Source organism: Lithobates pipiens, unplaced genomic scaffold, assembly GCF_037356315.1.
Source record: "Lithobates pipiens isolate NorthernLeopardFrog02 unplaced genomic scaffold, aLitPip1_a1.2 Scaffold_19, whole genome shotgun sequence".
NCBI lineage: Eukaryota > Metazoa > Chordata > Amphibia > Anura > Ranidae > Lithobates > Lithobates pipiens.
Window position 1 is genome coordinate 536,205,894 of NW_027507764.1, and position 17,357 is coordinate 536,223,250.

General features: G+C 42.0%; 1 protein-coding gene across 1 annotated transcript in view; it reads left to right on the forward strand.

Moving 5' to 3' along the window:
* Positions 1–17,357, forward strand: part of LOC143997557 (fibrocystin-L-like) — a 247,462-nt gene that overhangs the window by 160,414 nt on the left and 69,691 nt on the right. The window contains exons 57-63 of the mRNA XM_077493224.1: positions 5,361–5,490; positions 5,593–5,711; positions 9,165–9,294; positions 12,633–12,806; positions 12,927–13,030; positions 15,106–15,232; positions 16,231–16,352. Of these exons, the coding sequence (XP_077349350.1) occupies positions 5,361–5,490; positions 5,593–5,711; positions 9,165–9,294; positions 12,633–12,806; positions 12,927–13,030; positions 15,106–15,232; positions 16,231–16,352 (906 nt within the window). The remainder of the gene's footprint in view (positions 1–5,360; positions 5,491–5,592; positions 5,712–9,164; positions 9,295–12,632; positions 12,807–12,926; positions 13,031–15,105; positions 15,233–16,230; positions 16,353–17,357) is intronic.

A 17,357-nucleotide genomic window follows, 5' to 3' on the forward strand; every position in this document is an offset into this window, starting at 1 on the left:
TGTTTTCAGCTGCATAATAGCTGGGGGTAGGAGAAGCTGCAGCACACTGATCTTCCCAGTGACAGGCTGTGCAGCAGGGGGCATGTCAGGACAAGTCTGACCATTGGAGGAGAGCATACTGAGTTCCTAGCACAGCTGTTCTCCTGCTTAGCATGGCCAGTTTTTAATAGGAAAGCAGAGGGACTGACAGGAACTCAAAGGAAGCAATACAAAGAGAACAGGATACTTTCTCATACAAGTACATTGTACAGCAGGCACATATCAGGAATATGAAGTGTTGGGGTAATAAATGCTTTAAGTAAAGAGTAAAGTAAAGCCACATAAACTCTGCACTCAAAATATCAAGTGCACACTTAAAGTGGAGGGCCACCCTGAAAAAAAAAAATGAAAAAAATTGCTTTTTTTACTTACCAGAAGTGCCTGTTGCTAGGCACATAATCCTAATCTTCCTCTTCCTCCTCCACGGAGATCTTCTTTCTTCTCTCCTCCGTGCGGCGTCTTCTGGGTAATGGGTCGCGCTGTGTTCTGGGAACTGTGTGTTCCAGAACACAGCGCGTCCCATTCACAAAGCGCTGCGTGACTCGCGCATGCGCAGTAGGAAACGGGCAGTGAAGCCGTAAGGCTCCACTGCCTGTTTCCCTTACAAGGAATGGCGGCGCCGGGACCCGAGAGCCGAGGGATGGGTCAGCCTCGGGCGGCCGACATCGCGGGCGCCCTGGACAGGTAAGTGGGCTGATTAAGTCAGCAGCTGCAGTGTTTGCAGCTGCTGACTTTTTTTTTTTTTTTTTTTTAAACGGCCCTCCGCTTTAAAGTGGATGTAAACCCTTCCGTATACCCAGAGACGTGAACAGCCTCAGATGATTCATAAAGATTAAACAAATCCCCCTACATAAGTTTTACTTGTATATCTACTGTCTTAAGCTTTTTACACTCTTTAGAAAGTGCACATTGTGTTACAAATCGTATTTCCTCTTCCAGCAGTGGGTGAGGAGTCTTGGGGTTTACACTGTGTGTGAGCTGATTGGAAGAAAGCACCCCCGCCCCCCACATTGGCAGAGGATGAACAAACTTGCAGAGCTGCAGTCTGGATAGACCAGCTCTCTGCTAATCTACCTTTAAGCACCCTCCCCGACACAGATTTTCAGCTGCTTCTATCTCCTGTGTTGGAAAACTTGTCAGAAGTTATCATGCTGATAACAAAGGAACGGAGCAGCAGAAAAACACGGTACTCTAAGCACCATTAAGGGACAAATATCAGCCTTGGCTGTTTTTTTCCAACGATCTCTGGCGTCTCACTCTCTTGTGAGCCCTTTTATTCAAGGGGTCTGGCATGTAGTTCCCCCAGTGCATCCACCTTTACCCCTGTGGGTTCTGAACCTGGTGCTATCGGTGATTCAGAAACCACCATTTGAGAACATCAGGGAAATTCCCTTGTTGACTATTTCTCAGAAAGTGGTCTTCCTAGTGGCCATTACTTCGGCCTTAAAAACACTAGAGATATATGTGCCTAGGTAAGATTTCATGAATGGGGTTTACAACCACTTTAATAGCTAACACGTGTAACCATGCAACATCATGGCTATCATAAGCTGTATATTATTAATATCTTTGCAACAGCACCATCTAATGTGGCACATCTGATTATTCTGCAGACCATATAGTTCTCATAAATTGACCTCCTATTTGCATACTGGATATCAGTCTTCAAAAATGGCTATAAGGGAACGGGCCTAAAATTCATACGAACTTTAGAACCCTATTAAAGTCTATGGGACTCGAAAGTTTGAAATGAAAAGTGCTAATTTTAAAGGCTAAGATGCAAGATATGCAACAGAACAACACCAGCAATACGGGGAATCTTCAGGTGTATACTGTGCGGGAGGTACACAACACCCACTCTAACTGCTGCAGATGCCTGTATTACAGAAACAGAACAACACCAGCAATAAGGGGTAGCTTCAGGTGCATACTGTGCAGGAGGCACACAACACCCACTGTAACAGCGCTAGGTTCCCAAGCAAAAATACACTGTCCCTGCCTATCTTGCTCTTTCCCTGCACGCCAACACACTACACAAGGCCACCACGCTGGCGGCCTTATATAGTGTGGGGCGTGTACTAAACCCGACTGAGCTATAATTTGCCACAGGCATCCTGCCTGTGGCCAATTATGGCTCTCCTCGCTGCCGTCGATGTGATTGGCCAAGCATGCGGGGTCACAGTGCATGCTTGGCCAATCATGAGCCAGCAATGCACTGCAATGGTGTAGTGCATTGTGGGGCGTTCGTGCCACACGAATTTGGTGCGAACGGTCCACAAAGTTCTGAATTCGCCAAACAGGCGAACAGCCCGTGTTCGAGTCGAACATGCGTTCGAGTCGAACACCGAGCTCATCCCTAGTCAGGGGATATAAATATGAAACCCATCAAAGGTGTGAGCATTATCCTATCCATGATATCATGTTTTTCCCATCCAGGACCGAACAGGCAACCAATTATTTTATTATGTACATACCGTATATACTCGAGTATAAGCCGAGATTTTCAGCCTCTTTTTTGAGGCTGAAAGTGCCCCCCTCGGCTTATACTCGAGTCATCGCTGTCTGCCCGCTCGATCAGCGTGTCGAGCAGACAGACAGCGGCCATTCTGATTCAAAAGCCGCGCCTCCGGCTCCCCCTTCGCCTGTGATAGGCGGAACACTGAATTTCCCAGCAGCCTGTGTTCCGCCTATCACGGACTTCGTATCATCCTCGTACTACGGACGAGGATGATACGACGTCTGTGATAGGCGGAACACAGGCTGCTGGGAAATTCAGTGTTCCGCCTATCACAGGCGAAGGCGGCGGCGCAGCTTTTGAATTTTACAATGGCCGCCGACGAACGAAGAGGGCACGGGACGGAGGCAAGGCACAGGACGGCACGGCACGGGACGGGACGGGACGGGACCGGAGGCAAGGCACGGCGGCGAGGCACGGCGGCGAGGCACGGCGGCGAGGCACGGAGGCAAGGAGGCTCGGCACGGGACGGAGGCTCGGGACAAAGGCTCAGGACACAGGTAGGCTGGACACACACACACACACACACACACACACACACACACACACACACACACACACGGATACACACACACACACAGGGATGGATGGATGGATGGAGACACACACACACAGGGATGGACGGACACACAGGGATGGACGGACACACAGGGATGGACGGACACACAGGGATGGACGGACACACACACAGGGATGGACAGGCATGTCTTACCCTCGGCTTATACACGAGTCAATAAGTTTGCCAGTTTTTTTGGGGGTAAATTGGGGGCCTCGGCTTATATTCGGGTCGGCCTATACTCGAGTATATACGGTAGGTTCATTCTGAATACTTGTCTGGCACACCTCTGAGGGTTTTGTGACCCATGTGTCAGTGTAATGTCTCAGAATAATAAACTGCTTGAGCTGTATATAGTCTGGGCTGTGATATTCTTATTGTTCACACCCCAAACAAGCATTACATATTGTAGGGGAGTTCTATAGTGTGATATCAAAGGTAGCACAAATTCCAGATAGTAAGCAATGTCCAATAGCCATGATGCATCTGGGTGCCATATTGGAGACCTGGGAGAGTAATGTATGCCAACGTCACATGGGATGACGCATTTCTCCACCAAGAGCTTCATTAGGACCTACCTATATGGCCAAAATATGTGGACACTCCTCCAATCTGATTTAGTTGAGATGTTTCATATACTGTTATTGCAACAGCATACAAGACACTTTAGAAAACTGTGGCAACTAATCATGTGGTTACAGTTTCAGAAAGGCCCTTCTTGCATGACTGTGTCCTTTAGCACAAAGCTAGCTCTATAAAGAGTTTCAGAAATATGATGTGAAAGAACTTAAGGGGCCTGCATCAGGCCCTGACCTCAACCCTATGAGAACATCTTCAAGATAAATTGGAACTCCAAGCGAGATCTTTTCAGTAAAATTCACTATTTGACCTTACAAGTGCTCTTTAAGCTGAACGGTCATACATTCCCACAGACAAATTCCAAAGGGTGGAAAGCCTTCCTAAATGAATGGAGGCTGTTATAAACACAAAGAGGGCTGGGGGATAGGTAGCTTAGGGCAACTCCATATTGATGCCCATAATTTTGGAAAGGATGTACCGGTAAGTATTAGACATGTGCACACTGAAATATTTCATTTCGGAATTTCGTTTTCGTCCGAAAAATACATTGATTTAGTTACTCCCGAAATTCGTTTTTATTTATTTTGTTTAGTTAAGAAATGCATTTGTCCGAAAATCCAAAATAATTAAGGTCAAATCTGTCATTGAAGGCTTATGGTGTTGGTCGAATGTTCTAAGAAGATTGGACGGAGCAGCTATACTGTACGACGCCGCAATTGTACATTTCCAGTCGAATGTTCTGCCTACAAGCTATAGTAGAATTCTAATGTTGTATGACACTAGTAATAATTATATTTATTAATTATTATTACTAGTCGACCAACATTAGAATTCTTCTATAGCCGATGGGCAGAGCATTTGACCATGAATGTCCGCTGCTTCGTCAAATCTTCATGTCGAATCTTTTCTCTCTATGTCGAATAATCTTGGACTAATAGAGTTAGGTTAGGCACATTTGACCTTTTTTGCTAATGTCTCTATAATGTTGAATCTTTTCTCTTTATGGCAAATCTTTTCTCTCTATGTAGAATAATCTTGGACTAATAGAGCTAAGGTTAGGCACATTCAACCACAGGTTCGATGGACACAGATTGCTATTGTCAGCATTATGTCGAATCTCCTATCTATATCGCACAGCTGTCACAACGAAAACAAAAATAAAGCATTTGTTTATGTCGGATCTTTTGGTTTTCAGATTCTGCACGTTCGTTATCGTTTGTTAAAACGATAACGAAAATACCCGAATATAAAATACTTATAATTATCTTTGGATTTTTCATGCTTTTTATTTCACATGAGGCTGTAGGAGAAGTAATACTGGCTATAAATGTCCTGATAATAAAAAATTATGCCCACATTTTTGAGAAACATATTTGATAATTTGGCCTTTTATGACTGGCTAGGGGATCATTATGAGTGACTCTGGTGATTGGGACATTCACACTTACACATCAACACGTTCCAACTTTGTAAAATCTGAGTGTGAGCAGGTCAGATGTTTTACTCCTTGTGTGCAATTAAAGTAAGCCCTGAAATTCTTGAATGGGGAGATGTCACCTCACTCACCACCTAAATCTACTTATAGATTATTTACTTGTATCTGGACTAACCCTGGAAGGTTCAGATATTCTAGTAGCTACAGGTATCATATGTTTTATTGGCTTTTTTCAGGGTGGAAGTTTAGTAGCAGGAACAGAAACGGATCCATTCCAGGGAGAACTACATATTGTATTAAGAGGAAATCATTCCACTCCAGAATTCCCATTGCCGGATGGAGCAAATCAGGGATCAAAGGTTCTAGGTAAGTGCAGAATGGCAACTGAATGCATTTCTATTCCACATACTGACTTGCTTTTCAAGCTGCAACATGTCAAAAAATGTTGAAATTATTTTTCTATTGTAGGTGTATTTGGAGACCTTGATCTTCATGGACTTCCACGTGCTGTATATAGGACTAAGCTGGCAAATACAGCATCGGCTGGTTCACAGTATATCATCCTAGCAGAACCTGTGGACTGGAAGGTATGATTGTATGATCATTGGTAAACAATTATGGAGTTGATTTACTAAAGACAAATACACTCTGCACTCTACAAGAGCAGTTGCTCCAGAGCTTAGTAAATGAGCAGAAGCTCTGCTGACTTCCATCAACCAGTCATGTACAAGCAAAAATTATGTTTTTTTAATTTTCTTTGCATGTGATTGGATATTCTTTGCAAAGTGAAGCTTTACCTCATTTACTAAGCGCTAGAGGATTTATTTAAGCCTGTTTGCCTTAAATAAATCCACCCCTCAGTCAGTTAAATTGGAACTTCAGTCATTTTTTTCATCTTTCCATCTATTAAATCTTCAGCCCTTGTTGTTTAATCTAGTAAAACATTTTTATTTCTGCCAGTAAATACCCACTTCCTGCCTAGCCATGCCTAGACTTATGACATCATGCACAGCTCCCTCTTTCTCACTCTCTGAGAGTTTGCCAGGAAGGGAGGAGGGATGAGTCATAAGAGGTTCAATGAGAGCTGCAGAGCTGGAGGTTTGCCTGTGTAAATTCAGGAAGTGAACAGGCAGCAGCTTCAGCTGCCCACAGTTATAAAGATTGCTGCCAGACTCAGTGGAGGGAGATTTCTGCAGCATATTTGGCAAGTACAGAATCACAGTATATACAAAATAATATGCAAAGTGGTTGGAGGGAAGCTTCAGAATGGCAAAGGTGTTTTTATTACAAATTATGTGAACAGACTGCAGTTCCTCTTTAAGCTGGCCATACACTAGTAGAATTTTGTATGGAACTTTTATTTGAATTTCTAATGGTTAGTGGAAGCACAATGACAAAAAGTCCCAAGGAACAGCATAGAAATTATAACTGTGGATGTGGTTTTCCTTTTGATTCCAATCAAATAGCAGGCCTGGATGAAATGTTAGTGTTTATTTATTGATGGCAAGAAAGAACATTCTGAGAATGTTTCATACAAAGGTTTTTATAAAGTTCTACTAAGGTATGGCTAGCGTTGGCAGGGCCGCTGTTAGAAATCATGGGGCCCCATACAGCCTACCTGACGGGGCCCCATTGACCCCGCCCACAACCCATCCTGGCTCCGCCCATAACCCCACCCCTGCCTCCACGCTGTCAGGGCAGGAGGCAGGAGCAGGAACATTTAACATTTACAGCGCCCCACCAATCATAACTGCATCTGAATGGGAGAGATGTCAGTGTTTTGACATCTGTGCCCATTCAGTTTGTGTCTTCATACGGAGCTTTCAATCAGGTCTGCATGAAAAAGGACCTAATTGCAAAGCTTGGGTGAAAGGTTATGAAAGGAGAGTGGTTTGGGGGTGGTAAAAATGCAGCTTGGCTATGTATTTTTACTGTCCCTTCCCCCATCACATGTGTAAAAGTAGCATCTCACTATGTGCTCATGGTCATTATCATTATGATGATCAGAGCACAGCAGGTGCTGTGTGGCTCTGTCAGTGTAACATGACTGTGTGATGCTGACTTTGTTATGGCTGTGCTGAGTTATAGTCTGTAACACACAGTACAGTCATATATCAGGAAAGTCAGCACCACACAGTCATGTTACACTGACAGAGCCATACAGCACCTACTGTGCCCTGATCATCATAATGATAATAACCATGAGCACACAGAGTCTAGGGACTGCACATGCTACAATAGTGTGACCTGTCAGTGTGTGTGTGTGTGTGCAGGGGACTGCTTGCCTGTGCACCACTGCCATTGTCCAGATTACTCCTGCTGCTCTGTCTGTCTCAGCCGTCCCAGTGATAAGTCCCTCAAGCTGCAGCACTTACTGGATGAAGGGAGCCGTATAACAGTAATATCCATCCGCCGGAGAGGCATACAGTGAGCAGGAAGAACTTTAGTTTGTGCAGGTATACTGAGAACAGCATGCGGCACAGCATTGTATCCCTGCACCCGAAAATAGAAAAAAAGTCCCTCTTCTGCTTTCACCTCCTGGGCCCCTCTGGTAACCTGATGGGGCCCAGGAAATGAATATATATTCCTTATATATGTTAGTAATCAAGTGGGTGCAGGTTAATATAGTTATTTCGTTTTTTTTTTTTTTTTTTTTTTTTAGCTAGAAGTTAAAAGCTGCTCGGGCCCCCCCTGCTGGCCAGGCCCGGTACAACAGGGCTGGTTGTACTGCCCTATCAGCGGCCCTGAGCGTTGGTGCACTTGAACAGCCAGTATACATCCTGATCTCAACAATCCAGATAGGTCTATCAGACTCCTTCGGCCATATGACCCCCTACATCTACATCTACTGTTTCCTCCTCATTACACACTCTCCAGTCAAATATCCAGAATTACATATTATGTTGTAAAGAGAAATGGGGAAGGAGAAAAAGTGCTTTTTGTACAGTATCTCTATCAAAATTTAAGACATTAAAAAAAAAACTCTCATATGTGCAGCGTATGGTGGATACATACCTGTCTGGCATGCTTTGCTCTAATGCCTTGTACACACGGTCGGACATTCCAACAACAAAATCCAAAGATTTTTTGCCAAACTTGTATTGCACACACACAGTCGGACAAAGTTGTCGGAAAATCTGATAATTTGGAATGAGGTGACGTTCGTTGCGTATGACAGGACTACGTAGAGGCTAGTAGCCAATAGCTTTGGTCTCCTAATTCAATCCGAGCATGTGTGGCACTTTGTCCATCAGAATTCTCTACAAATGATTGGAAAAAGTCAGATCGGATTTTGTTGTCAGAAAATTTTAGATCCAGCTCTCAAACTTTTTCCGTCGGGATTTCCGACGGAAAAAGTCAGATAAAGCCCACACACGATCGGATTTTCCGACAACATAATCCGATCTGACCTTTTCCAGAAAATCCAACCGTGTGTACAGGGCATAAGACTTTTAAATGGTAACCTCATGGCAAAGTTGGCCAATACTGAAACTTTTCAAGGGACAAACCTTGAAATCCTTGTATGATTTTTCCTGGCATAGGACAGATGGCATCATTTAAAACAATAGCTCACTGTGTCCATGTATTCATCTGTGTACAAAAGTATAGCTGTAAATGAGCCCTTTATAGGCTGGCTCCACACCAATGTGATTGCTCTATGATTCTTTATTTACGTGTATTCTCAGTGCATGCTGCTATATGTTGACTGTGCATGAAAATACAAGTAGCGTGACTTATACATGCCCCTTGATGCACAATAACAAAAATTGACAAAACCCTTATTCTACAAAGCATTTAAACACAACTCAAATGTGTGAACTAGGCCCATTAAAAACAATGGCTGACCTGTGTATATGCATTGACATGTATTAAAACACATGGGTGTGACTGGACACCAAAAGAAGAAACAATATTATGTAAACCTGTAGGAGAGCTAACAACATTGTATACTGATTATCTCATGCACAGCTATGAGCCATTTTATTAAACCACATTCATTAATATAGTGTAAAATTTACCTATACATATTTTTTCATCAGGTTGGTGAAAATATCTTTATAACCACCACCAGTTACAGTGCCTGGCAGACGGAAACCAGGAGGATTATTGCTGTGTCACCTGACCAGAGAAACCTCACTTTAAATACCTCTCTCACTTTCAACCATACAGGTAAGACATGTGACAAGCAGTGGTGGCAGCTCCATTAGGGGCGCAGGGGCACCGCCCCCTAATCCATGCGCCTAGCCCCTAATCTACATGCAGGGCATCGGTCGCATGGATTCCAATGAATTCTTTTTTCACAGCCATGATTAGAGCCTGAGGCTCTAAATGGCTTCAAAAAAGGGTGGGCTCGGGGAGCAGAGCACTGCACCCAGAGCCCACCCAGCTGTGTGACGTCAGCAAATTTGTATTTGCTAATGTCTTCCTGTTCCTCCTACTGGCTAATCAGAAATCATGTCCTGAGACCCGATTGGCTGGGAATCCTAAGACCTGATTGGCCGCAAGTCCTAAGTCCTGGTTGGCTGGGAGGAGAAGCAACTGCAGGGACTTGGGAGGAAACGTGGGGGGGGGAGCCGTCAAAAAGCCACAACCTGGATGGGGCTGGCAGGGGGGCCTGGCAGGCGATGAGAAAGCGATGTGGTGATCGAGCTGAGGGGGTTGGCTGGCTGGCACCCCCAAAAAAGTTAAGCACCAGCTGCCACTGGTGACAAGGCTGCAAAAGTGCAGTACTAAACCTCAATCATTAAGAATCACAGCTCACCCAAACTTGGGGTACAGCTATATCTAAAGTGGTTTTCAAAGGCTAAAGGTCTTTTAACCACTTGCTTACTGGGCACTTAAACCCCCTCCTGCACTTTGAATGACAATTGTGTAGTCATACAACACTGTACCCAAATTACATTTTTATCATTTCTTTTCCACAAATATAGCTTTCTTTTGGTGGTTTTTGATCACCTCTGCGGTTTTTACTTTTTGCTAAAAAAATGAAAAAAGTCAGAATTTAAAAAAAATATATTTTTTTATATTTTGTTATAAAATTTTGCAAACAGGTAATTTTTCTCCTTCATTAATGAGGCGGCACTTATGGGCACTGATAGGTGGCAGTGATGGGCACCTATGGGTGGCAGTGATGGGCACTGATGGATGGTAATAATGGGTAGTGATCAGCACTGGTTGGATACACTGATAGGCAGCACTGCTAGGTGGCACTGATTGGCACTACTGATGGTCATTGATAGGTTGCACTTGTGGGCATTGATAGGTGGCACTCATGGCCATTGATAGGTGGCACTGGTGGGCACTGGCAAGTGGCAATGGCAGGTGGCACTGGCAGGGGGTACTGGACTTTGAGGCAGTGGGAACCATAAGCTCCCGGTACTGTCAATCAAATCCAGTGACAAAGGAGCAGGGGATGGGGTGGAGCCACACTGTGTGTGTCAATAGACAGACAGTGCATCTTGGAATCAAGCCTGCATGAGAGAATGGTATAGTAAGCAGCTTGCTAGGAGAAGTACTCGAAGGGGCGGAGGAGCCAAGAACATCGACAGGGGACCCGAGAAGAGCAAAACAGGTAAATATGTTCTTTTAAAAAATTAACCTTTAATATTACTTTAAAATAGAGGCCACGATCCTTGTGCGTTAACCTCATTGCTAGCACATGATGAAGCATTTAGAATGTCCAAATAATTCTTATAAAATGTTATACTTTATTGATATGGAACATTAAAAACAAAAGTATGCCTTTCAGCACAATCAAGACCCAGGCAAGTTGAAAGGTGCCACTGTTGTTATCAATGTTCTAAAAAGGGAATTGAGAGCTTTTAATAATAACAGCTTGGATATACTTCTCACCTCTGCTCGATCCTAAAATTTTCTAACGTCACTGATCTTTTGCACTTGCACTGTTGTTGGCTGCATGTTATTGAATCCACAGACTGATTTATGCCTGCATTTTGTAAACTGACATGTACTTGTGACATCACTACAATCCTGATTTACATACAATGCAGAAGCAATTTACCAAAACTGGTGCAGCCAAAACCTGGAGCACATGGCAACCAATCATCTTCTATCTTTTTTTATTTTCAAAGTTTAACTGAATAAGCTGAAAATAAAAGCTTATTGGTTTCCATTCACAGCTGCTCCAGATTCTTTTTTACATTTCTTTATTTATGCAAAAGGAAAGAAGTACAACAAAGTGAATATTACATCATATAGCCATAAACACTTACAAAGCTTTTTTTCTTATAGTCTTGCAGTTTGAACAGGGTTAATAATCCTCCCTTCATAACCTTCAGTTTATACACATTTTCTATGTATAGACCACACCTATTCACCCCTAACTAATTTAATTCTTATCTTCCCCTAATATACATCCCCAGTTCTTCCTATTACTCCCTTCTATGTAATATTTTCTAAGGAACCCCCCAAATCATAAACAAAAAACCCTCAAAAAGAAAAAAAAGATTTTTTTCTTTCCCATTCCGCTCCCCAACCCTCCCCTCTCTCTTCTCCCCAACCCTCCCCTCTCTTCTCCCCTCTCTCTTCCCCCCCCCCTCCTTGTGGAGGATGGGGAACCCCCATGTTGTCAAAATTCAAAGGACTCAGATAATTTAAAGAATTCAAAATATTCAGAATATTCAAAGTATTCAAGGTATTTAAAGACTGGCGGACTCATTCCCCTATTGTATTCCCCAACACTTTCTTCGTCTGAGTATATAAATAAGTTCCAGCAGTCCAAGTTTTAGTATATTGCTCTTTTGTGTCTTGGGCGGAGAGAACTAAGTCCTCTATAGCCCCCACGTTTCAAACCCTATTAAGCCACATTGCAATTGAGGGTGGACTGGTTCCTTGGTCATTTGTTTGCCCATATAAATTTAGTAAAGGGAATATCTACTTTACGAAAAAAAAGCTGCTCCAGATTCTGTCTGCTTTAGCTTTTATAAATTTCCCTCAGTGTGTTTACAATGATCTGCTACAAGGGATCCTATGGATTTGAAAACCAGGAACTGATCATTTCAGCTCCTGGGATTAGTGCTTTGCTAACAGCCAGTGGTTTCAGCCTGAACCTGTGGAAAGACCAATCAGGGACACTAATGTTATTTAGCATACAGGAAACTGTCCATTGCTTAAAGAGACTAGTTGGTTGTGTGTGTCACCCAAGCAATGAGGTAATGAATTAAGATAAAGAATCAAGTGATGATTAAAGATATTGCGCTAAACCATTAACTCCATTCAGTGGTTTATATTAAATTTCACGTTTCACTACACATTTACTTCAGATGTTCCTTACTGGAATCTCAAAGACCAAATCCTTTCTTTTGACGTTCTCCCCTTTCAGTTCCAGGGTCTGGTGTGAATGCTTTTCTGCACTCTGTAAAAGCTTTGGAGAATATGTTGGCACTGTATAAGTATGGAAATATATTGCAACAATAAATATACTAGACGTGGCTTCAAAGTCCTGTTTTTTACAAAGATAATCATACTTGATGTATTATTTCATGCAGCAAATACCTATCAAGTACCCAACACAAACCTGACTTACACTCTGGCAGCAGATGTGGCTCTTCTTACTAGAAACATCAAGATCATTGGGGAGGATTACCCAGGCTGGTACAATGAATCTTTTGGAGCTCGTGTTCTTGTCAGCACATTTTCAGCCAATGGGATGGTCTATCGGGGTACGGTGAATATGAAAACCGTTCACTTGCTATATTTTCAATCTGAACTTTCTATCTCCCACCACAAAAAAAGCAACAAATAGAAATGCGTGTCTTTAAATTGTATTTTACTCTTTCAAGGAAATGCAAGAATAGCGAATGTGGAATTCTACCACAGTGGTCAGGAAGGTTACAGAGACCCCATAGACCCCCGGTATTCCTTGGCTTTCCTCAACCTTGGAGAGGTAAGTGTCTTACAGATGTCACTAAACACTACTCTGTGACCTATAGTACTGACTTTACTACCAGGGCAAGTTTTAACACTTTCATATGTTGACATCAGCGTTGTTTCCCCCAAACAATTATATATATATATATATATATATATATATATATTTTTTTTTTTTAAAGAATAGGCCCTGTAGAGTAGATAGGTAGCAGTTGCAATTTTTCATGTTGCATGAAACTTGTGTAGCTATTTAGCTAACGCATATTTTCAAGAAAAAAAAAATGCACTAAAATGAATTTTACTACACACAATTACAATTCCCATTTTTTAAATAAAATTTAAAATATGGGGTTGCTTTGAGTAAATATATACCAAATATGTCAAACTTTAAAATTGCATGATGTGGATGTATTTAAATAAGTGCCTTATAATTGAAAATTGAAAATAAGTTTGTCTAAGTACTACCTTCAGCTTTATTACACTTGTAATGGTATTCTAAATGTGTATACTGCAACTAGTGGCTGCGACCGCAAACCATTGAATGTCTATGTTTACTTGTTAAAACAATAAAAACTATTGAATCAATAAAAAAAAATTAAAATTGCACACGCCTAGCGTAATTCATCAATTTAGAGTCAACTGTGAATTATGGCCCAAGAATTACAAACAAACAACAAGAAGACACAAAAGGGCGGGATCCTGTTGAGACCCTTTTGATCATGGTGTTCTCTCTCATATAGCAGTAGTGCATTGCCAAACTCTGACTTAATTTTATATTTAAGTACCAGAATAACCACCCAGTGAATCAGTGTACATTACAACAAAGCCTTTTTAAAACAGAAGGTATGAATTTTTCTTTTACATTATAAATAAAAATATGATTTCTCATTTAGCATAACTCCCAATTGTCCCTGATTTCAAGGGACTGTCTCTGATTTGGAGAAATGCCCCCCTGTCCCTCTTTCCTCCTCAATTGTCCCTCATTTTTTTCTGGTCTATATAAAGACATACCCCACTTTTAAGTACGCAATGGGGTTTATTTACTAAAGCTGGAAAGTGCAAAATCAGGCTCACTTCTGCTTAGAAACCAATGAGCTTCTAACCCCAGCTTGTTCAATTAGGCTTTGGTAATAAAACCTGGAAACTCATTGGTTTCTATACAGAAGTGAGCCTGATTTTGCACTTTCCAGCTTTAGTAAATAAACCCCATTGTGTACTTAAAAGCAGGGTATGCCTGTAGTTGTATATAAGATGCACTTTTTAGCTTTCAAAAAGTGTTTCCCTGTGCTAAACCTTTCATCCAAATTATAAATTGCTGCATTTGTAAATGTTAAAAGCCAATATAAAGGAATAGTAGTGGTAAAAAAAAGTCCCTTCTGGATTTAATTAACCTTTTTTTTGGTTAATTCTCCTTTAAGGGGGTATGGCAGGGGGGTGTGTTCTATGCCTACATACATTTGCTAGTAGGTGTCCCTCATCCCCATCTCAAAATGTTGGGAGGTATGCATTTAGGATATTGGGCAAAGCCATGCAAATCATTTCTTTAAGTCCTTTGACCAACGGTATATCAAGACTTTATAAGTTTATAGTAGAGATACAGCCTAATATTATAGAGCCATTTATTTCACATTGTATACAGCTCTTTAAGGCTTTTTGGCCATCGTCAGTGCATTACATGGAAACAATGGGGTTAATTTACTAAAAATGGAAAGTGCAAAACTTTGTGCAGCTCTGTATAGAAGCCAATCAGTTTCCAGTTTTTTTGTCAAAGCTTAATTCAACAAGCTGAAGTTAGAAGCCGACTTGCTACAGTTGCACCAGATTCTACACTTTTTAGTAAATTAACCCCAATGGCTTCTATGGGGCAGTGTTTGGGCTCCAACAAGAAAATAGAACTAGACAGGTTAACTTATTCTAAGAATGGGGTCAAAGTAAAAAATTTCCTTTTGGATAATAGTTTTTTTTTATCAACTTGTCTGAGGATATACCCATGATTATCCCTATTTAAGCCTATTTAAATGTACTTATTGTTGATTGTTATAAAAACAACCGTTTAGCTATTGTAGAAACCAAGGTTTCTGTTTTTTTTAGGTATTATTCAATGAATCATATGTCAAAGGATGTGCTTTCCATAATGGATTCTCCCCAGCAATTGGAGTTTTCTATACAAATGGACTTAACGTTGATAACAATGTTATTCATTTTACTGTTGGAGAAGGTAAGCTCTAAACTATTAATGATGAATGATAATAATAATACAATCAGAAATGTATTAAAATACATCAGATTAGCATTGACAACAGGTTTTTGATGTTGCAGTCTTAGGAGCCACATGATGGCACATATATATCTATTGTATAGAGATCAGTGATCCTTATGCTCACTATAACACAGCTTTCACACCAAGCCGCCCATAGAGTCGGCGGTAAAATGCCGCCATTTTTAGCGGTGTTTTACCATCGGGTTTGCAGCGCATTTCGGTCGCTAGCGGGGCGCTTTTACCCCTGCTAGCGGCCGAGAAAGGGTTAAAACCGCTCGCAATACGCCACAATATTGATTTCAATGGGGAGCAGCGGTGGAGGAGCGGTAAACACACCGCTCCTTCACTGCTCCAAAGAAGCTGCTGGCAGGACTTTTCCTGACGTCCTGCCAGTGCACCGCTCCAGTGTGAAAGCCCTCGGGCTTTCACACTGGAGTGAATGGAGCAGCAGTTTGAGGGTGGATTGCAGACGCTATTTCTAACACTATAGCGCCTGCAAAACGCCCTTGGTGTGAAAGGGGTCTTAATAAGAGAAAAATACTGACCGGTTTATTTTGGTATTTTAGTACATTATTATTATCCATCCATGGAACTTTAGAAAACATACGTTTCTGGACAAAATAAATAAATAAAATAGGGTTAAACGACCTATACCTGCAATAGTTAATACATTAGGAATGAAAAAAAAAGCTTTACCATTTTGTCTTTTGTTACAAATGTTCCAGTATCTCAAATATTACATTCAAGGGGTTATTACAGACATATGTAATACAATGGTGAAATTGTATACAATGGTAAAATACTAGACTCTTCTCTTAGAATAAGTTGTTATTTCTTGCCCTAGAATATTCAGGGACAAGTCATTACTGCACAGTGCCAGCATTGTGTGACTAATAATAAGAAATGATATGAAACAAAATAGCCAACCATTTTTTCATTCTTTTGTTTCCATCCAGGAATTAGAGTGTTGGGAGATCGGGTGAATGTGAGAGGAAATCTTGTGGCCCTTTCTGTCTGGCCTGGTACATATCAAGACAGAATGGAGGCCACTAACACCCTGTGGCATGCCGGAATAGCGGTTGGTATTTTTTGGCAAATTGATTTATTTGCTTAAAGTGGTTGTTAAGCCACATTAACCTGTATACACCATCAGCACTGCCTCCTATTGCAGAGTCCCCCTCTGTGTTTGAGTTATAAAAATATATGCTGCAAATATCAAATTTCACAGCCGAGATTGTGATCACTTGACTGTGCAGCTTTCTCCTTTCCTCCTCTGAGAGTTGCAAAGGGCGGGGCTGAGATTCCCCTGCTGACGTCAGTCTGTAAGGGAAGAGGAGGACAGGAGGAGAGAGCTGGACAGTCATGTGATCACAATCTCGTCTGTGAAATTAGGTATTTGCAGCATTTATATTTAATAAATCACACACAGAGGGGGACACTGCAATGGGAGGCAGTGTATATAGGTTAGTGTTATGAGAGCAGCAGAAGGGGGGGGGGGTGGCTCACACAGAGGGGAGGGGGGAGGAGGACACAGGTGCAGAGAGGAGACAGAGAGCAGGCTGCAGATGACGGAGGCATGTAAACTGACTACAGTGTCCAGGCTCAGCAACCAATATACACAGTGGTCAGTTTACAGGGGGAGGACAGAAACTGACAGGATCAGTCTGGTTATTTAGGTGTTACAGGGGGCCAAATGACCTAGCACAAGCACAGTGTCATATAACATGCTTTAAAGGAGCAGAATCCTTTTTTTGTTGGGGTTAACAAACACTTTAATGCCTATATGGTTCTTTGTGAATAGCTAAAAAATATGTAACATGAATCAGTCTAACCACTTCAATATAGGGCACTGATAAGGCGGCACTGATGGGCACAGATGAGGTGGTACTAATGAGGTGGTACTGATGAGGTGGCACTGACGGGCACTGATGATGGGCACTAATATGTGGCACTGATGGAATAGGCAGCTATTGCCAGGAATGGCACAGTCTGAATCAGTACAATGCCGACTTTGTGCTACTTTTGGCGACTTCGGGGGGCAAACCTGCACAGATGTCTCTGAAATTGCCTTCAAAGTCGGACA